The 21,135-nt window shown below is 41.4% G+C and overlaps 1 protein-coding gene across 11 annotated transcripts in view; it reads right to left on the bottom strand.

The window, feature by feature from the left end:
- Positions 1–21,135, bottom strand: part of thrab (thyroid hormone receptor alpha b) — a 165,391-nt gene that overhangs the window by 27,265 nt on the left and 116,991 nt on the right. For 8 of the 11 annotated variants that reach the window (XM_005453782.4, XM_019362300.2, XM_019362299.2 and 5 more), the window contains 4 exons: positions 10,394–10,455; positions 5,539–5,639; positions 4,549–4,696; positions 4,115–4,320 (listed from right to left, as the gene is read on the bottom strand). In XM_005453782.4, the coding sequence (XP_005453839.1) occupies positions 4,115–4,320; positions 4,549–4,696; positions 5,539–5,639; positions 10,394–10,455 (517 nt within the window). Of the gene's footprint in view, positions 1–4,114; positions 4,321–4,548; positions 4,697–5,538; positions 5,640–10,393; positions 10,456–14,771; positions 14,938–15,012; positions 15,097–16,387; positions 16,559–21,135 lie in introns of those variants that run through there. The other 3 variants (XM_025909694.1, XM_019362305.2, XM_019362306.2) reach the window with 3 other exon arrangements.

Below are 21,135 nucleotides of genomic sequence, written 5' to 3'. Positions count from 1 at the left end.
GTGTGAATGACACCTAAGGACCACCTCTCTCAAGCACTTTGTTACTTTATTTAAATTAAAAAATTCTCCTATAAAGTGATACATGCAATAGATGCATTAGAATTAAAATGCCGGTCAAGTGCTGTTGACTCTTTTGCTGTGTAAATTTCCACTTTAGGCTGCATTTAAAGGCTTGTGTTGAGATTATTGGCTGCCATGGTCTTAAAGTTCCCATATTTGAACAAAAGGGTTGTAGGAACTTTTGACACCATACAGATGAGTGTGGTGAGTTCATGCTAAAAAGGTGTATTGGCATTCACCTTTAAGCAGCCACACGACAGTTTAACTTTCCCCTGTGCTTATAAAGGTTTAAGTTAGCTATAGAGAACAAAACCATTTTTAGTATCAGGCAGTTATTTCTACTTTAGAATTTGCCATTTTCACATAAGCGTCTACAGCTACTGATCGCTACAGTAGTCAGCCTCAATCCCCCACCAGAGGAAATCGAACTATTTACATATTTTCAGTTTGTTTGTGTGGGTTGCTGCTGGTTTCCACACATATATGCGAGGTACTCATGTATCCCCCCATATTCTTTATTTGTTCTGTGCCTGCATCTGATCTGTACCTGATATATGTAGCATAACAATGAAACTAGCTTTCCAACATACTGAATTTCATCTCTTCTCTCAGGAAAACACTGCAGCCTAAGTGAGGAGGGTCAGCCCCGAGTGCATCAGGCATCATTTGCGTGCTGAAGTACAGTGTATGAGAAGCAGTGTCATTGCTGCAGTTTTAAAGTAGTAGTCCCCATAGGGCAGAATGGGCTCATCCTGGTTGGCCTAGCATTTAAATTTAGATATTCAGGGTTCGGTGACTCCAGCTCCCCGTTAGTGGGTGAATGCTGTGTGAAATGGAACAGTTTATCCTTTAGATGAGCCAAGCTCAGGGTTACTGTGCTGAGCTTTAAATTCCGCTTGGTGCAAGACCTGTCTGTAATATAAAGCGCTTTAATTGTAAGTGCTGTTAAAAATATGTTTAACCCTAATTTTAACACCAACTCTGACCTTCCACCTGCTCACTGTAGCCTTCAACCAAGTCATGAGTCATGAGGAAGTGGCGACAGGACAAAGCTATGCAGCTATGTGAGCCCCATAAGGCCCCATCTTCTCATCACATCCATCCACTGCCTTCTGCAATAAGCAGACCACAAATGCTTTGAAACCCTCTCCACCTCGGTGGGACAGAATTTTTTAAATACAGCGCCTTGATTTGGATGTGACACATCATCTCATTCTGCTGCGAAGCTGTTGACAAGCACTTAAAACTGTAAGTATCTCCGATAAGCCTGAGCCAAAGCATAAGGTCAGAGTCTGTGTTTATGCGTGACAGGGGGAGCTTGATACAGACGGGGACACCCAGACAGGGCTGTCCAGGATGAATCCGAGCACTAACACATGCAGGAGAGCAGTGTGTGAGAGAGAGACACACAAACACACACACACTGCCTGCCAACTTGCAGATGAGCGCTAATGACTGAGGATTTGCCTTGGCTGAGATAAGAAAGGATCTTACGGAAAGCAGATGGGCAAAACAGAAAGGAAAGCGAGGGGAGACGCCGAGGGACAGTGAGAGAGAAAACAAAGAAATGAAGACGAGCGTGAGATTAAAGTGGAAACGGAGAGTTGAGGTGCAAACGAAAACTATGAGGAGAATTATGTCTGTGTTAAGAACCCAGAAGATTTGAATGAATAAAACTCACAACTCTGGAGTGAACTGAGGAATAAAGGCACAGACGAGGTGAGAAAAATAGAAAAAGACCAGGGAATACACAGCGATAAAGACATGTGAGTGACTGCATGTTTGTTTGAAAACACTAAAATAGAGCTACAGAATTTTATTGCGTGAAATAGCTTGTGGTGGTTGTGTTTATTGGGTATTTTCACACAAAAACAACCTATATTTAGTGCTTTAAATAGATTTAAAATGACCTTAATGTGACTTAAACTTGTGTCGGCTGTAATGGCTCTCTTCCACAGTGGCCTTTTCTATTCTTCTCCCCTCACCCCGCCCCTCCCTGAGCCTGGCTCTGTCAGAGGTTTCTTCCTGTTAAAAAGGAGTTTTTCCTCCTTAATGTTGCCAAGTGCTTGCTCATAGGGGGTCATCTGAATATTTCAGTTTCACTGTATTATTGTAGTGTCTTCACCTTATTATCTAAAGCGACTTGAGGTCACTGTTGTTGTGCTTTGGGGGCTGTATACATAAAGCTGAATTGAATTGAATTCATCCAAAGGAACTTGTTAGAGTACTCTAAGTGCAGTTATTATTGATGTGTTCCCTGCAACAACCCCCACCGGTGAAAGAAGGAGATGACTTGAAAGAAATATTATAACATTACTCAGGTGGGAATGCTTCTGTCAGGAGTGGTTCTCTTTTTATTTCTGCAATGGGTATTTTTTACTCCCAAAATATGAATATAAATTAAAAGTTCATATAAGCCTCAGATCTTTTGGGGTACATGTAATTATCCCTGCCACTGTCAAACACACATATTCACACATGCACAGAGCTTCTCTAGAAGTTAATAAATATGGGTGTGATGGCTCCTATAAAAGCTTGGGTATCTTTGAAATCGTCCCAAAATAAAGACGTATGCAATATATTTTCAATATGAACTTTTTCAAAATGAGGAAAAATCGGAAGTGGAAAGGTTGAGAAATGAAAATACTAAATAAGATAATTGATTCGTCATCGATGTAAACAGGCCATGATGTTAAGGCCTAAAGACCAGTTGATGACAGCCTGGCAACCACTGGTTGCTAGGGAAAAATGACTATTCCTCAACCACCACTCAAACTGAAAGTGACTGTGGCAATCTATCACTTTGAGACCAAAACAATCGCAAAGAGGTTTTTGGCATAGTGGTTTCTGATTTCACCCAGCGACAACTAGTAACGTCCAGTAACCCTGAGTGTAAGTGGATGCTGGAGGTTGCTGGCAGTTGCTGTGAAACTGACAGCTAAAACAACAGTGACACAGGTCTAGAGACTGGTTGGCGAGACCCCTGCAACCTCCAAGTATTCCATAAATGGAACGCTGATGAGTATTGTTTGCTGCTGTTAGGTGAAATTTGTTGCAAAGGTGTGTACAGTGTTGCACTTTGAGCCTCCTTGTGACTGCTCTGGTTGCTAGCAGACTGCCACAGTCACTCATAGTTTACATGAAAAGACAATGCCTTGTCTATAAGAACTCGCTACTAACTAACTACTCGCTAAGTGGTTATGAAAGTACGAAGACATAAATCTGCTTCTGATGTCTCACACCAGTATTCCTGATGTTAAGAGTTCTCAGATAAGTTTTGCAAATCAAGTAATGCAAAAAAAAAAAACACTTTTCAAAGGAGCAATTTTATGCTGTTAAAAGGCTGCTTTGTTCCTTGCCACACAGTGCCTGCATGTGGGCAGCTACTATAGCTCCTTTATAGTGAAAGACATTGAATTGTACCTTTGCCACAGCGTATATCTGTAGCTCAGCTTGCTGGATTTCAGAGAGGACAACCTTTACATCATGTCGTAATCACCTTGAACTTGCAAGTGAAACTGACACAAACAACATCAATAAGTGTCTGTGATCTACACGGATCTCCACCTCAGTCGCTGCAAGCTAATCACAGTCCCCCAACACTGTTTGTGAAGCCCGCTGAGGAGGGCAATTAAGCCAGCTTCAAAACAGCAATGGCTAGGTTTTAGTTTAGCTAATGCTGTCACTCTGAGTAAAATTAATGAGCTTGATGCTGTTTATGTTGTTGGAGAAGAAGCTTTTTTCTAAGGGAATGGTGAAAACTAACAAGCTACTTTTTTCAGTAGATAATCTTGCAATGTAAGAAGTCGCCTTAAATTGCTCTAAAGAAATGACAGCAATGAAAAATCCAAGCTGGAGTAACCCTAAGCTATCACTTAAATATGCTGGAAAAAACAGTGCGGCAACAATGTAGAAAAGAAAATGCTTTAATCTTATGCAAATGCTTTGGTTATCTCCTGATTGTAAGTTTTTACTAGTAAATATAATGGTAACTATAGAAAGTGAACACAATCACAATACACAGGCTGCGTATCACTGTGCCGCAGCTTCTCACCAGGAATTTGCGCTTCTGCTTCCACTGTGAGCCCTGAGCATTGGTGTGACGATGGGCCTCTGTCACCAAGCGGATCAGCTCCCACTCGGCCCCCGTGGGCTCCGGACGGCTCTGGAGGGATTTTACCATCTCCTCCTTCTTACGCCGCTCCCTGTTCTCCTCAATCAGGCGCCGTTTAGCCACCCGCTTTGAGTCATCCAGTACCACTGGAGGGAAAAGGAGGTGGGAAGAGGAGGAGGAAGAAATTAGAAAAAAAACAGACACGCACACTGTTTGTATATCGCCTGTAATTTGTTTGCATATATATAAAGTTGCAGCTCCAGCTGTTAAATATTAGGTCCCTGTGTTGTTTAGTCTTACTACCTCTTGAATCTTTATTAAAAAATAAACAAGTGACATCAATTCATTTCTTATATTTTTGTGCGTGCACTCACAGTCCATGGCCATGCCCACAGCAATGCACTTCTTGAAGCGGCACAGCTGGCACTGGTTGCGGGTGATCTTGTCGATGATGCAGCAACCATCGTACTTACAGGAGTAGGTCGGGTGGAGGTTCTTTTGAATGGTCCTACGAAAAAAACCCTGGAGGTAGACAGAGCAGGCAGACGTGGATGTGAGAGAGACAGCCAGCAACACAGACGGAGAAATACGAGCACGGTAAAAGCCCTGAAAACATTTTGCTTCCAGCCGCAGCCGCTGCTGGCGGGAAGGGAGACATTTTAATTACCGCTGCTGCGTCTTTACTGTGAAATTTATGTGTTTAATGCAAAATTTGATTAAACGTATTGTCAGCCCCACTTGCTACTAAATCTGAGGCAATTTCTGTGAAAGCTACGCAACGGCCCAACGGTCTACGCACAAGACAAACACACTGTAGATGGAAATGTGAAAGGAGATTTAATATTATGCTTGTATTATTAGATCTAAAGCATTCTTTTGACAGGCGTAGATACTTCTACATATTGAAGGGAAGTGAGCATGAAATATTTACCATAAATCAGATTTATCTGAAAAAAACAAAAAGAAAAAAAGCCTTTTTTTCCCCCATGCTGCCCAATAACTGAGACATCAAATACATCATTGCCAGCAACGCTCAATCCCAATCCCTTCAGTGACGCCTGAATATAAAATGATAAACAAACACATGAGCAAAAGGAAGCAAAGCAGTCTGATCACACAGCACACTGACAGCAAGGAAGACAAATGACACACAGCTCAGAGATGAAGTGACAGCAATATGTGTATGACCTTGGTGTATGGCTGTTCACTATGAAGAGTGTGTGCGTGCACGGCTGTGAGTCACATATGTACGCGTGTGTGTCTTGGCACTTGACCTCGAAGGCATTAAATTAAGTTTTCTTGCAGCCATTATGTGGGTTATGAACCTGCCGTGTGCTTCTCTGGGTTTGTGTGTGTGCGTGTACCTTGCAGCCCTCGCAGGTAATGCAGCGGTAGTGGTAACCTGTGGCCTTGTCGCCACACACCACACATGGCTCATCCTTTTCGAGGTAGCTGGGAATGTACCCTGAAAGACAAAGACAGATCATGTATATGTGTTTCTCACTGATGCTGTGGGCGAGCATCTATACAACAATGACATCCTACCACGACAGAAGTACTTCAACATCATTGTCCTTAGCTTTGAATTCAAACCTCTGAATAAGAAAGTAAAACAACACTTGGAGACCTTGGAAGGAACACAACAGTGTGTTTGAGTTTTTCACTGTGATGCCTGAATAAAAAATCCTGATAGAAAAAACAGTTTCTATCAAGGGGATTTTTCTTCACATCATTTAACCTGCAGGGTAACACAGTCAGTACCTTTCTAATAGGGACAAGTGCTAATAATTCAAATAGGGCCACTAGACTATACCCACACAGTTTCTGTGGTCCAGAACAGTACCGCTATGCAGCCTGTGGCACCTTTAAAGTGGACAATGTGAGTTGACTTTCCAGCATCATATTTTTAGTTTTAGACTTTACTAGAGTAGTTTTGCATGATTCACATAATAAAAAAACAAAGTTACTTATGCTACTGTGACCTTTGAAGCCAAACGGTTTTAGCTCTCGTCTCTTTAAAGCTCCCCTCCTAGTAAACTGTAATGGTTTAACCTTTCTACAGCCATACAGACGAGCGCACCAGTGCAATGTGACACTGCTGTGTGGTTACAGAGGCAGCAGAGCTCACAATCAACCCCACTCACCCTCTGGTGCTACAGTAAATGTGGCCGGAGGTGAAATACTTCTATTTACACAGGCATATGATAATGCTCTGAGAAGAGCATGTAAGAAGTGAACCCCCATTTGTAATTAGTCTTTAATTTGCAGACAGGATATTCAACAAGGTTTCCAAGTAACTAATAGGGTTAGACTGGGAGGAAGCTGTATTACATGAATTACTTTGGAAAGTTTGCAAACCTTGTTTTAAACTAAAACAAGAAAAAAGTACTATGCATATTTTCCTACTTCAGTCATCCCTTTAAGTTGTGTACTGACACAAAGCTACTCAAATTACTGTGGTCACGCAATTAAACACACAAGATCTTTACTGTTTGGTTTGATCCCAACCGAGCTGAGGTTCTTACAGCAGATACTACAGCGCCAGCTGATCTAAATTGACAGTATTTGGATTGTTCTCTCTCTGTCCTATTTCACAGTCGTTCCTCTGCTTTAAACTCAGAAAAGGCACAGTTTGTTCTTTTTTCCATACTGCGAGACCAAAAGAGCAAGCAAGGAGACACAGGAAATAGCAGATTTGCAGACATTTCATGTGATATTTACAGTAGCTATGACGTTGGGAGGGGCGGAGATGATACACTGCAAGTCGCAAATAAATTCAGTGTGGGTGTTTTAAGTGCAGCCCCACACAAACAGGGCTACTGACAAATCTCTGCACTTTGCGCATACACGTACTGTGTGTGAGGATCGGAGTGTTGAGATTGTGATCTATCGCACAGTATCACCAAGGAAGCGTCTGATTGGTCCCAAATTCATTCTGCAGCACGACAAAGACCCCAATCATAAAGAATGAAGACTAAAGGGTCGCGCAACAGATGGTTCGGTCCCCACAGAGTTTCAGATTACATTAGGAGACGGAAGCGACAGAGACGGCCTGAATCCACAGAAGAACTGTGGCAAGCTCTCGGTGATTTAAAGAAAAAAAGATGAAAAACTGGTGATGTTAAAGGCAAAGGGCAGTCACAATAAGTATTGATTTGATGTACTTTTACTTTTTCTATTGATTATACTTCTATAAAAAAAAATGATATAGAAAATCTGATGAGGGGTATCTTTGAAAGCCTGCTGTTCTTTATTTTTAGCGGTTAAAAATGGATCCAGTGATACACGCTTTTGTGTGTCTGTGTGCGTGCACCAAGGCGTGGTGAGAGCAGTGACTGGCAGTGTCAGTTGGGCTCTGCCTTTTTGGCTCGGTTACAGATTTTTAGAGGAGGAGGGGGAAGGCAAGAAGCGGATGGTGGGAAGAAGAGAAAAAAGACAAAAGAGAGAGAAGAGCACTTGCCAAAGGCATAAAAGTGACAGTTTTCCAAACTGAGGAGCACTCGGGTTCTTTCTGTCAAATTAAAAAAAAAAAATGATAAGAAGAACTTATGTAAAAAGAGAAAAAGAAAGAAAAGTAGTAAAAGGGAGGTGAGCCAGAGAAATGACAAAAGGTCAGATGGGAGAATGCAGGAGGGGAAAGAGGTTTAAAAAGGAGTCAGAAGAACCAGAGAACCATCACATAACATAAAATGTGAGCCCCACTGTGTTGGCAGGGCAGGCAGCAGCAGGCGGATCCCCGAGCCGCTGCTGTGGCTGTGTTTGGAAGCCAAGCCCAAAATCAATACCGCTGCAGCTCTCTGGCTCTGGCTGCTGGCCCCTCCCAGACAGGCCACCAGCAAAACCCAGGAAAAGGAAGGAGATTTTTCAAGTGTGGCTGAGTCAAGATAAATATTTTGTCTCCGCAAGTTTCCCACCATAACACTTGCCGTTTTTGTTTTATCAAAGTGCGTGTGCATGTGAGAGTGTGTCTGTGTGTGTGAGTGAAATCGTGTGGGGAGGGGCGTTTGAATCCCTGAAGGAGTCTCGGGATTGTGTTTTAGAGGTCCTTACATGACAACATCCGAGCGAGGTGACATTTGAAACTGTAAACACTGATGACACCGGAGGACAATACTACACCGATAGCTGCAGTTGAATCAACAGCTATTACGCAAAGCCAAGTGCTGCTGTGTTTATTGTCCCTTCCCTGAATGCCACTTAAAATCTATTGCTGTAAATGGATTAAATGCTGTGTTTATGTACCGCTGAAAAGGGCCGAGAAGAATTGATCAAACTACCAATTATGGCAAACGTGGCAAAAATCGTTTTGGTCAATACGCTTTTGTCCAGTGCTTTTATATTTTAAACAGCCTTCTTTTAAGCGGTGGACGTCCTTGAACTTTTAATAAATGAATTAAGTTAAAAAGAAACTAAAATAGCGGTGGGCGCAGGGTTGCTCTGTCAGAGGAGGGTTTATTTTTGCCTGGGAACATAATCCTGCAGGGGCAAAAGCCAGTTTCTGGTTCCTCCACAGAAGATGTGAAAATGCAGAAGAAGGGAGCGAAAAGAAACTGAGGTGGCAGAAGGCTTGTGCACTTTGAGAGAACTGAAAATAGAGTAACGTGCAAAGGAAAAAAGAGAAGCAGTGCATCCAAAATCCATCCATTCGCTTCCGCTTATCCTTGTCAGGGTCGCGGGGGGTGCTGGAGGGTACACCCTGGATAGGTCACCAGTCTGTCGCAGGGCTAACACACAGACAGAGACAAAAAGTCGCACAGACATTCACTCCCCTATTCACACCTATGGGCAATTTACTGTTTCCAATTAACCTATCCCCACTAACTGCATGTCTTTGGACTGTGGGAGGAAGCTGGAGCACCCGGGGAGAGCCCACGCAAACACGGGGAGAACATGCAAACTCCACACACCTCAACCTCAATCTTCAGTCTGCAGTCAAAGCTCGTACAAGTTTTTGGTTGCAACAGTTTGTAACATCATCACAGCCCTGTAAGCACTTATCCTGGCATTTCGGGTGCTCTGGACTTCTTGCAATCTTCTACCGATTGATTAAAAACAAAGAAACTTTTTCAAGCTGTTTCAGCTTTTCCTTGGTGTAATCTGAGAAGTTCTGAGCTCCTGCACATATAACTGACTTGTTTGTACACTTCTGTGTCCAGCCTGGAGAACTGGAATGTGCACGACAAGCTGAAATGACACCAAATGTGCCATATGGATAATAAGGACATGAATGGCTCATTAGCGTTTCATGCAAAGCTACTCTTGTAGAGTAGCTCTACTGTAAATCTATCTATCAAGAAGATTTGGTTACCTAGGCTTTGATTATTGGCTTCATTATTAACATATTATAATCGTCTATATTTATGTTAGCCCACATGGTTGTAAAAAGTTGCCTATTAACGCACTCTGTGGACACGACACAATGATATTATGGTTGTTAAGGTATCCATGGACTTGCTGAGGGTTGGTCCACTCTCAGAGGAAAATTCTGACAGTGTATATAATTGAATCTCAGACAACCATGCCCCTAAGACAGACATATTGTCATACTTTCCCAGTTCAAATGAACCACGGCAGGTAAAGCATGGCACAAGCAGTCATGCAGGGAGGAAGGCTGCTGGGAGGGGAAACATTTGGACTCAGCCTTGGGGGATATATTTTATTAAATCAGCTATCCTGTAGACTTGGATTTTTATGTTGGTGTTCCTCCCACTCTATCGCTCCCAGTCTCTCACCTCCCATCCTCACTCGCTTCTTCCAGCTCAGGGGATTTGGAGCTGTCACTCTGACAATGAACTGCATCCAACATGAAAGCAGACAAAGCAGAAGGCTTTCGTTTATTGATGACAGGTGCCAAGATGTTTTACTTCTTCTCTTTGCTCTTGACAAATCGAAAGTGTAATGTACACGCGGCAGCAATCAATCTTGTGCTTAACTTCTTTGCAGTCACTCACTTAGTGCCTGCGTACACTGTGGTGAGACTGAGAATCCTTTTTTATAAAGCAAAAAAGATTCAGAGAATCCAAAAATATATCAAACACCTCCAAACCACAGTGCTGGAAAAGCAATTTTCAAAATGAACGGTTACCTATATTCGGAGAGTGTTTGTTCTCTAAAGTAAAGGGTTACATCTGAAGACGTCAGGCATATTTCAGGTAAGAGAAGTGCTTTTTTCTTAGGTGCCACTCCAGAGAGTCAAAGCAGCATCCATCAGACACTCACCAGTCATGCTCTTCACCGAACATTGGCTGTTCTTCCTCTTCCTTTTTGGGCCATTGAGCCACCTGAGAAATAACAAAGGGACAAAGAGAGAAAAGCAAAGAGGAATAATCAGTGCCTGTAAATATACAACACTTCTCTCTGTAAAGTTGTATGTATGTAGGTCATAAAGAAAATATATAGTCGGGTATGCCAAACACTGAGCTGAATCAGACAAATCACATCCGGAGGTTGTTTGGCTCACACTGACATCACATTGCAGGCAGTGATGTGCAGACAGTATATACAGTCTGGTTGTTCAGCCAGACAGATTATGTGCCCTCAATTGTGATTTTTCAAATTGCACATCAAAGAACTGCAGACAAATGCTTTCTCCGCGAATGGAAAATAAGTAGATCTGATACAATAGCACAATTTCCCTTTATGCCACGTTTGTAAGCCAACAAAACCAATCAGCAATGTGGCCACATCGTGAGGGGAAGCCAGCAGATATATTATGTTCCATCCAGTGGTCACTGATTATAAATACAGGTAAGTTCTGTTATATGTCTTTAGATGATAGATGGTAGCTTTGAGCTTGCATTTTGGCAAACTCATGGTCAGTAGAACTCAGCACTTCTGTTTATAGAGATTTGTCAGCTTCAAAATCAAGCTAATGAGAATCAATACCAGATGGAAATATCATTTTCCAAGTAATCCAAGTAAAGTCTCCACGTTAATATCAGGTACAAATGGGCTCCAGGACAGATCTATAAACAACAGATCGAGTGACTAAGAGATAATGTAATCTGTACATTTCATGCAAATCCATATACGGAAAATAAACTGGCTTCTCTATTTGTGTAAACCTTCTCCCTATATCCATTTACCAGCCAAGCATCTGGTACTCAAATCACGTAGAGATATAGGAGCATGATTTGCCACCATAAATTTTAATTTTCAGTTGTAACTGAGCTCTCTAGGCCAAAAGTTAAGTCATAAAGTTTATGTCAAAGGAAAAGGCAGCTTTACTTGCAGCAAATTGATGCACTTTGGCAGTAAAAGCTGAAAGTGCTCCCAAACTGAATCCAAGTAGCAGGAAAAAGACTTTGTGGGGAATACTAGTAAGGTCCCCAAAACCACTCCAATTATGAGAGCGCTCATGGGGAAACCCCACAATAGCAGCCGAAAGACAAAGACTGCAAAGAGTGTAGGTGTCAACCATGCAGCCAAAAGCAACACGCATTCACAGCAAGGATGTGCACACACACCTGAAGCCACCGCTGACACATATGGAAGGCATGTAAAGCGCAGATGGGAGCTGGCTGCTGGGAGGGGAGTTATGAAAGCAGAGAGAGGTGAGGTAAGGGGGGTTATGAAAAGCGCGTACAGTATGGGCCGGAGTCAGCGAGTGCTCCCTGCAAGTCTGGGATGTGTTTAGAATCCCAGGAGTCCAGCTCTTTGCTCTCTGACAGCCTCCAGCTCTCCTCCCACACCAGGACCCTTTAACGCCAGCTCCAGGAGAGGGAGCAGGACTCCATTACAACCATAAATAAACTGAGCTCCAACTCTGCTGGACTCTGGGTCACAACACACAGGCCTCTGAGTTAAATTTGCTCTGTGACAGAGATGTATAAGAGTGTACTCTTTATTAAGGGGTGAAAGGATCCTTCCTCCGCTGCTACATTTTATCTTATGAAAGGAGATTTTAATGAGAGAGTGTCACTGCCTTTCTAATGACATACCCGGGGTTCACATGGCGGTCATGGCAAGCCGTCCCTGATTAGCTACTGCAATAAGAAGTCCAAAGACAGGCATCTAAAGAGATGGATAATTTAATAATTTAAATACTCTTAATTTAAGCATATGAGTGGATTTGAATAGTAAACTTAAAATGGGACTTTCACTGAACTTCCTAACTCAAGTTGACACATCATCCCTTTATTAAGTAAAGTTCATGCAAACTGTTGCCCTGTTAGCCCTCAACAATAAATAAATAAAAGGTAGGTTAGTTTCCTTCAGACTGTACATGAATAAAGAAGCGTTAGCAACTGTGAAGTCTGCCATTGTTTGCATGCTTGAATTCTGAAGTCTCAACTTTAGCTTATTGCTGTTGCCATCTTGGTTTCTAAAGCCATAATTGGACAAGAGTGTAAGCTCCAAGTTACCTAATACTAGGAGCTCAGTAAGCAAAGTACACCAATAGACTGTAGGGCTGCATTTCACACACTCTCGTAGCTAAACGGTGTTAACAAATTTATTAGAGCATGTCATAAAACAAGTATCTCAGAAATCTGCCAAACGTGAATTCATGTTTTTATACCCAGCACACTTTCAAGAACGCAACTAAATAAGTGGCATCTTAATAAATAAAAATCATAACACGCTTTTCTATTTTTGTCAGCCTTTTTGTAAAACAGTAAATCTGAAAACTCACGAATAGCAACGATATTTGCGAGCTGTTACATTAAAAAAATCAAAAAAGCATCAACACGGGCAGTTCAGTGGCTTGATGAGGTTTAAGATCTAGCTGATGCATTTATTAAAGAATAGCTTTAAGCTTGATATAATTTGAACAAATGACTTGCAAAAATATTCAACCGCCATCCAGATTCCATGAACTGTGTGGAGGAAGTTACTGTTTTAACACGAGGGCCTGGCTTCTGGAGCCTTCTTGCTTTATGAAGTGATAAACTCTCTTAACCTAAATGAACAGAAAACAGAGGTGATTGTGTTTGGTCCCTGTGACCACTGCGACTTTGGCCCCTTAAAAATTTATTTAAAAAAAACCTTTGCGAGGAACCTAGGAGCGATTTTGGACTCTAATCTAATGTTTGATAAACAGATCAATGCTGTAATCAAGTCTAGTTTTTTTCATCTTCGGCTGTTTGCTAAAGTGAAGCCATTTCTCTGTTTTAGAGACTTTGAGAGAGCTATCCATGCCTTCATTTCATCTATTGTAATAGTCTTTACTCTGGTGTTAGCCTGTCATCAGTTAGCCATGTGCAGCTGGTCCAAAATGCTGCAGCACAGTTACTAAGTGGCACACGCAAGCGAGAACACATATTTCCCATACTGGCATCATTACACTGGCTGCCAGTTAGTCTTCAAATTAATTTAAAGATTTTATTATTTGTTTTTAAGGCGTTGCACGGGTTAGCACCCTCATACCTTTCTGATCTTTTAAATTGGTACACTCCTGCAAGATCACTGAGGTCTGCGGATCAATTGCTCCTGGCTGTCCCGAGGTCCAGGTTAAAGCACAGAGGAAATCGGGCCTTTGCTGGAACTGCTCCTAAATTGTGGAACAAATTGCCCCCTCACATCAAGACCTCCCCAACACTGGACACTTTCAAAACCCGTCTGAAAACTCACTTTTATTCCTTGGCTTTTAAACCAGAATGAGTTTGTGCTACTTTTATTTAACTTAGTTTTTACTCAAATCTTCTAATGATTTGAGTAAATTATGATTCTTTTCATTAACTTTTATCATGTTTCCCTATGTTTTAATTTCTTTTGATTATCTTAATTGTACAGCACCTTGGTCAACAGTTGTTGTTTTAAATGTGCCATATAAATAAATTTGACTTTGACTTTGATAACGTGCTATACTGCCATGATTGCAGCTCTCCTTATAGAGTATTTCTTGTTTATACAAAGACAAAACAAAAGTTCTGCACTAAATGAGCTCCAGTCATGTTACTCGTTGCTTAATGTTTCTGTGGCTATATTGCACATTTTTCTTCTCTGCTCTCCTGGTCAAAAAAACATAAGTCTGATAAACAACATGTTTTATGTTACTGCTTCTAAATGAGACACAGGCTTTTCTTTTCTCCTGTAAGAGAGCATGTTTTTATGTTTCACACCAGCAAACATTGTCTCCAACTGGGAAACATAACAATATAATTACCTGTCAGGCTCACGAGTTGCTGTAATTGTGCATGAATGCCGGCTCAAACTGCCCTTCATATTTTAAACTGGTTTTAATTATAGCAGTGTCTCGTTCTCAGCTATGGTTCCCTTTTGCCCTTTTCAGAATACAAAAGTGTATTATACTGGGCTCTTGCACAGCCCGTTGAATTAGAGCTTGATTTATCATGACTGTTGGGCATCTTCTTTAGTGGTCAAAAGCATGGTAGAATGTTACTGGCATGACAACCATCTCCATTTCTAGGAGTCATGCTGCTCACCTGTGAAGCAACACTTCTACATACAACAACAAATTGCTGCAAGATGCATATTTTACAAAGTAATAACTAAAGAAATCTGAGAGCCTTTGAACACGGCTGTTGTTTTTCATTCACTTTGTGGGCAAACATGTCAGTTAAAATGCCAGCTGGATGTGAAAAAAAGAATTAAAGCTGTCACAGCAGCAGAAAGATGCGATGGGGTTTTCACTCACTGCCACTCAAAGGTAAATATCTCTCCCTCTGCCAACTGGCTCCAACATCACTCCACGGAGCTGCTGGAGGCGACAACCATCACACTGTCAGCTATGTGACAGCTCGGTCTTCCAGTGCAGCAGGATGTTGGTGCAGATGGGAACATCAGCAAACGGGATGACATCAGATACTCATTAATCAGTTCTCTGTCACTCCTACAAGGACTATACTTCTATATTACACTAAACACTAATACTATACCTCTGCATTGTTGTACAGAGAGTTTCCACAAACCCTAAGGTGCCGCAACACAAGCTTGGCAACGTGAGCTCTGATGAATGATGCAACAAATGGCAGAGTAATGATTAGTGATTCACTGAAAATTATAACAAAATAATAACAAAAACACAGAAACAACAGCTCTTTGTGACCAATTTCTACTAGTGACATGAGGAAAGGAAATACTTTTCCCTAGCAACCAGTGGTTGCCAGGTGGTTGCTAACTGGTCTCTAGGCCTTTGTGACCAGAGCAGCTAGCCTTAGCTAGCTACTATGGAGCAAGAAGATGAGGATTAACAGCACCTGCAAGTGCAGAGAAACAAACTTTTTAATAAATTAAAAAAAGAATTACATAACCAACAGAGTGAGTTTCTACAAATATGCAGGAGACGTTTTTAACCACAGTAAAAAGCATGCTATTAGCATCAGCCAAAGCCATGATAAAGTAGGCTATAACCCACCCTAACTTCAAATGTAGTCATGATGTCATATCCACATTGTGGTACCACAACTTAGAACTTATTACCAGATGGCAATGCCTAAAATCAAGGCTTTAATATGGGAATCCAGAAGCTAATGGGTCATATTACATTGCCTACCTCTGCCTTTTATATGCAGTCTATGCAATAACCTCAGAGGTGTTCTTTGTTCAAAGAGGTCTCATTAAAAAAAGACAGACATTGTGACGAGTGGCCCTGAAAAATAAAGTAGCTGTATAATACATAACATAATAGCATAAAATGACTGTATTTACAAAAGTGGTTCAGTCTGAAAGCTTTTACGGCTGTTTAGATTCACAGCGGCATGTTACATCTTCATCTGTAACTAACATCTTATCTGTTATGATGTTTTGTTGCTACAAACAAACAGAAAAGTAGATTTGGGTGTTCAGGCAAAAAGCTATATGTTTTTTTTTCATAATTGTATTGTACAGTTGAGGAAGATGTTGGCCACTTAGCACATAGAAGACCTTCTGTTCGTGGGTTTAAACTGAATATATGTTGATGGAATCTGAGTCTCTGCAGGTTGAGGCAGGACAGCGTGTGCTGTACGAGCATACCAAAGTAAGTTCAATTCCCAGCTCTTGCTCTGTGGCGAGATACAGATTGCAACACAGTTCTAAATATGCGAGTCTTGTAGACTGTGCCTCTCGGAAACTCAATGCACATGCACATACTCTACATTCTCTGCAGCAAACACAGTATAAAACCTGAGCTGGCGTTCAAGAGCAGCAGATGAATTCCTTGCGGCTCGACATGTGTGCCGAATGTGGCCGCGCGGTCCAAAACAAATACACAAGAGAAGAAACAAGAGTTTGAGCCAAAAGGATGACACAAACAAAACACATAGTGCTGACCTGATGTAGCAGTGGGATTGTAAAATATGCATGGCTGAGGAACAGTTCTAGTTAAAGCCGCAGATGAAGCTGTGAACGGCCCTCGTGCATGGACACTGTCTGTTTTTCCCACTCTCCTTCACGCTGATATCTCGTCTACTCGTGCTATGTTTAGCCTGCTGACCCACATGGATACTCTGTGCCGCTCCCTCCCTTTTATTCCTATCCGTGGAACTTGGTACCACCCAGACTCCTCTTATTGGAACACAGTCAGCTTCTCCACTTGTGACTGACAGTGAGCGCGACACATCTCACAGGTATTACTGGTCTGTCACTGCAGGACTCAATAATAAAGATATAGATACACTACAAAAAAAAGCACCCAACACCAGTCACAGGGAACTACAGTACAGATTATTAAGGATAAATATATATTTCCCCCCTAAAAAAGACAGACAATCTCTAGCTGTTTATGACATTTAGGCCTTAGATCCTCCCTCATTAGAGACATATACATTTTTAAAAATAACATTTATAAAAGGAGCTAAAACAGCTGGTGAGCGCATTTGTTGTTGACTATATTTGGCTGTGGATTAATGCACATCTGGCACTCTAGACCATGTTCATGACGCAACATGTCACAATGAGCCATCAGTCTCCTCTCCCGTGGAACCAGTTCCCAGTTTGGCTGCAGGACAAAGACGTGAAAACCTCTCTACATTTAAACTTTGCTCTTTGATAAAGCTTACAGTTTGAACTGGATCAGGTGACCCTGAATCAACCTCGTGTTATGCTGCTAAAGGCCAGCAAATATTTATTTATAGAGCTCTACAGGCGCTCTGTAGATAATCTGTCCAACTACAAGAGCACTCAAAGCGCTTTCCTACTACAAGCCTCATTCGCTCACAATCATACAAGTTTTTTTTTTACCTAAAATTCACAGTGATGGATGCATCAGGGACAACCGAATGATGGTATCTAGTATCTAGGAGAGATGGGATCAAACCACTGACATTCAAGTTAGGAGACGACCCGCGCCACCTCCTGAGCCACAGCCGTGCCATTACACACACAGCTCTTTTCATAACTTTTGTATGTTCTAACCTCAGAGTTTTTCTTTAGGTAATTAATATATATTTTTAATATTTTTACCCTCCTAACCACGCTCACTCTTCCTTTTCTTACCTACATTCTGCTGATACTCTGCCTGTGATTGGCTAGAGTTTGTTGCCGAAACTGTCTGCTCTGAAGCCCGCGCATCTTAGACAGAACAACACAAAGATGCTCAGAATAGCCTGGAGAATTATATCTATAACAAACACTCAAAGAGGCCCCCTGTCCTATGTTTAGAGGGCCACAGTTGCCTATTGTTGTGCTTACATGCTGCGGGCCAACAGCTGTGTCTGCCCCGTCCTATACATCCAGAGCTAATGGACACTTTGTTCCCGCCACTCTCTAAATTACAGGCTGAGGAAGAAGGGGATGTAGTATGCCACTGAGTGAAAGCAAGACAACTCCCTCTGATTAAATCCATAACTCTACAGTATCCCAGACATAACCAATAATAAACATGTAGTTAAAAGCTCAAATATAAACAGCTTGAAATGTTCTGAACTAAAACCAAAGAGAAACACTTAGTAGGTATTCTACTACATTTAACTGGATTTTTTTCCATATCCAGATGTGTCTGGTGTGCACTTATAATCTATACATATAGAGGTTCAGACTTATTTATGTTGATACTGTGAAGTGAATATTTCTTTTAAAAAGAAAGATTTCACTAAAACTGCAAGTTCGTTTAGCAAATTTGACACGATGAATAAAATTAATCTGTCATGCAAACATAGTAGCGCTGAAGTATATTTATTCACACAATTCTCCGTCCAGACTAATGCACCTGACAAAGCTAATATAGACTGATATTGCACGAATCAAACCAAAACTCAATGAAAGTTTTCACAGTTTCATACTGGGCGTGGTGGTTTTACATGATCATGAGAGAGAAATCCCAGTGCTTTTGCCAGTATGAAGCACTTGTTTTACACATAACCACACCACAGAGATCTGCAGCATGTATTTACTGTTATTCCTCTGTGATCATGATATAATAACTGTAATATATAAGACAAATCGAGCAACACAAATGCAGTTCTGGCGTGAAATGTTCACAGCTCTTTAAAGTATCACTGAGATTCCTGCAGGGGACTTTTCTTTTACAAATGCAGAAATAAAACCTGACAGTGTTTCAGTCAATTAGTCTGATTAGCAGAGGTTTACGCCGACTGACTCACAGATTGACACGCACCCACCTGGCCTTAATGGGTACCCAACTCTCACATTAGGGGTAATTGTGAAATAAACTCTGGTTTAAGTGCTTTAAAAGAGGGTAGACTGCAGGTCGCACCGATCTCAAACAAGCGAAGATGATCAAAATACATAAAATCCTCACCAAGTGTTTTTTCCTGTTCAATATCTAATTTAAAATGTTAGGAAGATCTTGCAACATACCATTATTTTTTTTATTTATTAGAATCTTATGACTTACTGTGTCGAGCTTCAGGGATATAAGTTGATGTTTACCACATAGAAAAAACATATTTTGCTTAAATGTGTTCATCCTTTGACATAATGCCAAAAATGCATCTACTGACATAATTTTTAAATCCCAAGCAAACAAAGGAAGGGGACGTTTAAAGCTACTTTCAGCTAATCCCCTATTCACCACGGGTCGCCCACAGTGTAAAACTCATTTGGCAGATTTTTACACTGGATGCTCTTCCTGACACAACCCACACAAGGATCTGTATCTCCTCCTGGGATCAAACTGGGGATCTATGCTTGGTTAGGCAAATGTGTAAACCACTACACTCTGCATACACAAAGAAGGGAACAGGAAGTAATAGTCGTAAAATCCATAGGAAGAGAGCGAATAACAATGCCTTTAACGTGGGCATGGCAGGACATCCTCATGTATAGGGGGAAGGAAAAGCTGAATGTTGTTTATGTGTTCAGTTCCACCAAAGACACTGTTATGGGAAAATCTGACCAACACAGAGACTTTGGTAGTGAGGGAGGAAACAAACCTTCACTCGTTCTTCACCTTCAATCAAAGGCTCATTTTTTCTAATAATGAATCGTTCACGAAAATATGCTTGGTATAAACTGAATGTATACCAGTCAAGTACATTGTATTTTACCAGATTCAACCAAATGTAACATTTTTACTTATGTAACAAAATTACATGGAACATTTTACGTTCAAGTCAGAAATTTGGTGGGATTTTTTTTTTTTTGAGTGTATAAAGAAAAAGAAGCACAAAACATGCTTGAAGATCAAAAAATGCAGATTGAGTGACACAGATGGCGTAAAAATTCACTTCAGGTTTATTTATCTAAATAACACCAACAATCACCTCAAGGCGCTTTATACTGTAAGATAAAGACCCTGCAGTGTTCTGGAGAAAACCCCAACAATCAAACCATTTTCCTTCCCAGCAGGACCAGCCTCGGGGAGGGGCAGGCATGCCCGGTTTGGGGGTGGGGGCAACAGGAAACAGCTACAACATGTAGATGACTGTCTGCAAAGCTCTGTGACCAATGCATAACTGTGAAGTCCCTTAAAGCAGTCCACTATAGACCCCACTGGCTGATAATATCATTCTGCTGGTAGACTTCGACTGCTCCCTGTTTTCCTCCTGCCTGGCAGCTCCATCATCAACATCCTTGGTGCTGTCCCTCCTCTCAACATATCAGCCTTGTCTCGCTAACTTTGTCTCCAAACTGCTCTGCCTGAACTGTCTCTTTCACACTCATTGATAATCATGTCATCTTCAGCTCCACCTCATGTCTTTTTGTCAGTGCCACTGTCTCCAAACCATACATCACAGCAGGCCTCATCTTGTAAACTTTCCCTTTCACTCTTGCTGCTATCACCAGTTTTTCACTTTCAACTATAAGTTAAATGTTCCATGACTGGACATTTTATCTACTACGTTCAGATACAATAGAGCAGACATAACTGGAAATAAAAATCACTGAATGCTTTGATGAGGATTGTCCCACTTTTTCAAATAAGATGCAGTGACAATTGGAATAAAACGTAGTGTGCTGGAGGGGGGGAAGCATCCTCTCTGTCAAGATCAAAATAATTGAGGGCGGTCAGAAATTGTTATACAATATAGATTTTTATACAATCAGCAGAAGAGAAACGCATTTTGTTACCATGCCAACATTCAGTTTTGCCTGTGATCTCCTTTTCGGTGAGACAAAAACGAAACAAACAAACAAATAAATTGTGCAGCGCAGAGAGCCAAACAATCACAGCTGGTTTTATTTTTACCATAACATTATGCGGCTTGTATTTAGCATCATCAAAATGTGCGAGACCATCCAAGGAGGGGATGCTCTGCAGGGATACTTCTGTCACAAACTTTTTCGCCCGCCATTCCTCTTCTCGTGTTTGTTTTGCATCTTCCAAGCAACAGTGACAGCATAAATCGCGGGTGTCAGTTACAAATTTTAAACAAGGTTTAAAAAAAATCTGAATGAGAACGTCTGGCAGTGACCGGTTCCGAAGAATTAAGACTAGAATCTTTACACACCGCACACACTGCACGGCGTTATCTGCTTAATGTAAACACCAGCTGAGCCCAACTGGAACAGATCTGGTGGGACTGGTCCTCATCAGCCAGCACGTCCAAACTGCATTCATAATCGGCCTGACAGTCGTTAAGTCCATCTCTAGCTTTACATACTGCATATGATTTGGA

This window comes from Oreochromis niloticus, linkage group LG8, assembly GCF_001858045.2.
Source record: "Oreochromis niloticus isolate F11D_XX linkage group LG8, O_niloticus_UMD_NMBU, whole genome shotgun sequence".
Taxonomy (NCBI): domain Eukaryota; kingdom Metazoa; phylum Chordata; class Actinopteri; order Cichliformes; family Cichlidae; genus Oreochromis; species Oreochromis niloticus.
Note: the sequence above shows the minus strand (reverse complement) of the source record. Positions and strands in the feature narration are given on the sequence as shown.